General features: G+C 45.2%; 1 protein-coding gene across 1 annotated transcript; it reads right to left on the bottom strand.

Moving 5' to 3' along the window:
* Nucleotides 1–131: 131 nt before the first annotated feature.
* TMEM52B (transmembrane protein 52B) lies at nt 132–3256 on the bottom strand. The gene is made up of 5 exons (XM_005429771.1): nt 3209–3256; nt 2578–2621; nt 1843–1881; nt 785–951; nt 132–382 (listed from the first exon to the last, which is right to left on the bottom strand). The coding sequence occupies exons 1-5, from the start codon at nt 3254–3256 to the stop codon at nt 132–134; spliced, it is 549 nt and encodes a 182-aa protein (XP_005429828.1).
* Nucleotides 3257–3883: the final 627 nt, after the last annotated feature.

The following is a 3883-nucleotide window of genomic DNA, read 5'->3' as shown; positions in this document are numbered from 1 at the left end:
TTCCCCCCCCCCCCCCCCTTCTCAATTGACTAAGGAAGTCAATCTGAAATTCTTAAAGCCTTGCCCACCTGCATTAGTCTCTGCATGCAACTATCCTGTATTTTTTGCTATCAGGTAAGCCCAGACATCCATCAGTGTCCTGGGAGGGCTGGCTGGGTGTCCTTGCCCTCGGTGGGCGCCTGCAGCTTTTCCTCTGGCACCGGGTCCAGGTCCGGCACCTTCTGCCCCGCCTTGGCCACGGTGAACCTGCTCATGTGCAGAGCTTCTTCGTACACGGGAGGGGTGTCAGGGGCACAGAGGGGAGGGGTGCCCTGGGCAGCGCTGTGGGAGTGTGCCACGGCTAAAATCCTCCTGGCAGCAGGCCCAAACACCGAGTGGAGAGCTGGAAGAGAGGAGACCAAAGCTGTTTGCCTCACCCCGAAGGCATCATGTGGTTAGAGGAGGGCAAGGATACCCACAGGGCATAGGCTCTTCTCTTCCCACAGCCGGAATGTTTTCCTTTTCCTGCTCCTTCAGTCTTCACTAAAAGAGTATGTGTGTGAAATCCCACCAGCAGCATCCCACAGTTCCTCTCTCCTGAAATGCCACTGAACTCTTATTCCACCCAAACGTCTCACGGCTGATACCTTAGCTTGCAGCACGCACAGAGGTTGCTTTCCCTCCATCCTGCCATGATCTTCCCTCCCTCTGCCAGCCCCGGGGTGTCACCAGCTGGGCTTTACAGTGCAGCCCCTCCCTTCGCAGGGTGCTGAGAAGTCCCCAGGATGGGACAAGGCCAACTCACAAGTGATGGTGCTCTGGAGGGTGCTGTCATGGTCGAAGGCAATGACGGTGACCTCGTAGGGCGGGGGGCCTGCCTCATCCCCTGCCTGCTGGCACTGGAAGCAGCACCTGACGCAGACAGAGACCAGGCCACACAGCAGCAGGAGCCCCCCAAGCACCAGCACTAGCCTGCAACCGGAGGGCACACAGAATTAGGACAGAAAGGCTTTGTTTACAGGACACTTCCTAATGTCTCTGATTGCTTGCAGCATGGCTAACCTCAAAGCTAAACAAAGCCACCTGGAGCTTTGTCCAGCTGAGTTTGGATAGTATCCAGGGATGCAGATCCATCATTCCCTCCAGGCACCTGTTCAAGTGCTGCACCATTGTCAGGGGAAGCATTTTTTCTCCTGTCTAATTAGGATTTTCCTGTCTTCAGTTTGGTCAGCTGCCTTATGTGCTTCTACTGAGCACCTCTGAGAAGTCTCTGTCTCTATTTTCAAGATCCCCCCTGGGTAGTGGAAAACTGCAATTACTTTACCGCCTTAGCTTCCTCCAGGCTGAAGAAGCCTGGTTCTTTTTATTGGCTTTCCGGGGGACTGGCTTCAGTTTGCCAACATCTGTTTTGTACTAGGGGACCAAAACTAGGAATGCCAGACATCTTGTCATGAGTGAGAAGGAGAGAGGAAAAATTGGATCTTGCAATCTTCTGGCATACTCTTATCAGCCCTCCAGATGTTCAACAACTACCATCCTTCTTAATCTCATCCTGGTGGGAATAACTAAGAAATCAGGCTTTTTTTAAAAAAAATCAGTCTTTTAAAAGGCATATTGTGCCATGAATACTTTATTAATAGTGTTCATATGACTAAATATGGGAATAAAAAAGGAGGCTGGTGGGTCAACTTTTGTTAAAGACAGTGAGATATCTGAGGGGTTGCCTTGGTCTTGCAGAGATTTAGAGAATCCCAGGAAAAAGGAGGGGGTGGCATCACTCTTAAGCAGATCACATTTAATCCCATCCTTTGCTACTGGAATTGTCTAGAGATGCAGATATTTAGAGTAAACATGTTATCTTACCAGATGTACCACAGACGGTCCCATTCTGTACCTGAACAGCTGAAGAGAAGAGGGTACAAGAAATAGTTATCTACAGAACACCAAATAAAGGCAGAGATCCCTATGGTACCCTCCTCCCTCTCCCCTCATGCTCCTCATTTACTGTCCAGATTCCAGATGCCACAATGATGAAATACTCATTGTGCTTTGTGGAGCACACAGCTGTCCAACCTCATCAATATCCCTGTTGGGTGAATTTCCCTTCTCTTGGCTTTTTATCTTGATTGTTTTCTTGATATTTATCCTTGCCCAATTCCCTTTGCAAACCTTAGAGATCTGCATTCATGTTTGTTTTTTTCTTTTTTTTGTCAATATATCATTTTGGTTATTCTTAAAAATGATATCACTGATAATAATAATTCACCAAAGTGGTATATTTCAAACCATTTTTTCAAGGAAAGTTTGATTCTAAATTCATAATTCCAGTCAATTGAAATTACACCAGAAGGCTCTTAACTACTGCAGTAATGCAAATAGGCAGCAGGAGCAGTACCACACAATCAGCATGTTGATCAATAAAAATAGTAATTGATACAGTTCATAGTGACAGTAATGGTGATTTTACATGAATTTTTAATACAACTAAATAAGATTTTCCAGAAAATGTCAACCATCAGGTCATAATGCCCATGTCCAGTATTGCCTTTGTTATTCATTGTTTTCTCTAAAGAAGAGCAAGATTGACAAATACTTAACAGTTCAGTGTTGAGGCAGCCTTCCTCACCTCTCACGTGGGGGAGCTAGAAGGAGAAAAGCAGCAAAGACACAGCTAGAGTGAATTAAATCTCTGTCAAATGCATCTTTCATATTATGAGTCTGGATCTCCTATGGTAAGGATGCACTGTTATCTATCTTCCATTGTTTCTATTGTACATTTTGCTGTAGATTTGAAGTTACTCTTACCAACAGCATTGTTTCATATATTAACTTCCTGTGGTCGTTAAAATCTTAGTACTGTTCTGAACTTCATTGTCACCACAACCTTTCCTTCCTCCACTACAAGCCATGTCATTCTCCAGCTGTAGATCCTTCTCCACTCTCAAATATTAAGAACATTTAAATACCCTGCTTCATATTATACCCACCCAGGTGAAAACTGTTCTGTCCCTCCAGCACTCCTACTCTTTTCATTCCTTTTCCTTGGGTACCTTGACGTCTGAGTTACCATCCCTGGAATAGCAGGAAATATTATCTTCTCTGTGCCTTTTAAATGTCCAGCTCTTTCTAATAGCTGAGAAATTATTATTCCTAATGGCCCCCCATCTTTCCAAGGTAACTCCATAGCCAAGCAGAGACCCCATGAAGAGGAAATTCAAAGATGACTTACCCATAAGAAGCTCCCTACAACAAACCAGATCATGTCTGAGTTATGCATCCCTGTAAGGTGGTTCTGTGGCCTCTTGGTGTTTCAAGCTGCTTGGAGTCTTCTTGTCCTTTCTACTTTCAGTTCATCCTCACCAGTCCAGTGGCCAGGAGAAGGAGCAGCTTCTGAGCTGTGTATTGAATCCTAATCTGCTTCTTTCTGCCCTTCAGGTTTTTGCTTTCCCTCTTTTCCTTTTTATCACTGGCAATTCCCGATTTTTTCTGCCTGTCTCTTTTTGTTATTCTATTGGCCCAGTTCTCTTCCTCTTTTGAAGGGATTTCTAAAACCTTCCAGTCAGATCAGGAGAGGAGCAGTGCCTACAGGTTCTTTAGATGTTTAACTAGTTCAGTGAAGGGCATCATGAGATCTCTGTGGGCCTGACCCTTCCCTTCTATGAGCAGAAAGGGTCTCTGAGTTTGTTCATTCCCAATTATTTCTCTCCCCGCCCCTACCCTGAGGGGAGTGGGTTGAAGGTCATGTTACTGACCTGTTTAATTGGAGTTCAGATTCCTCTCCATCCTCCAGTACCTTTTCTGCTCCTGCACTCACATTGTCCTACCTCTGACCATCCAATCTACTGACTTGGAAGTTAAAGAATTTTCCATATAATAACTATATCCAGCAATATATATATATATA

The sequence above is a fragment of the Geospiza fortis genome, unplaced genomic scaffold (genome assembly GCF_000277835.1).
Source record: "Geospiza fortis unplaced genomic scaffold, GeoFor_1.0 scaffold242, whole genome shotgun sequence".
Taxonomy (NCBI): Eukaryota; Metazoa; Chordata; class Aves; order Passeriformes; family Thraupidae; genus Geospiza; species Geospiza fortis.
Note: the sequence above shows the minus strand (reverse complement) of the source record. Positions and strands in the feature narration are given on the sequence as shown.

Coding starts and splice junctions, on each gene's coding strand:
- TMEM52B (XM_005429771.1), bottom strand. CDS start 3,256: ATGCATAACTCAGACATGATCTGGTTTGTTGTAGGGAGCTTCTTATGG. Junction 2,622..3,208: donor TTGTAGGGAGCTTCTTATGG/GTAAGTCATCTT, acceptor TTCTCCTTCTAG/CTCCCCCACGTGAGAGGTGA. Junction 383..784: donor CCTCCAGAGCACCATCACTT/GTGAGTTGGCCT, acceptor CCTCTCTTCCAG/CTCTCCACTCGGTGTTTGGG.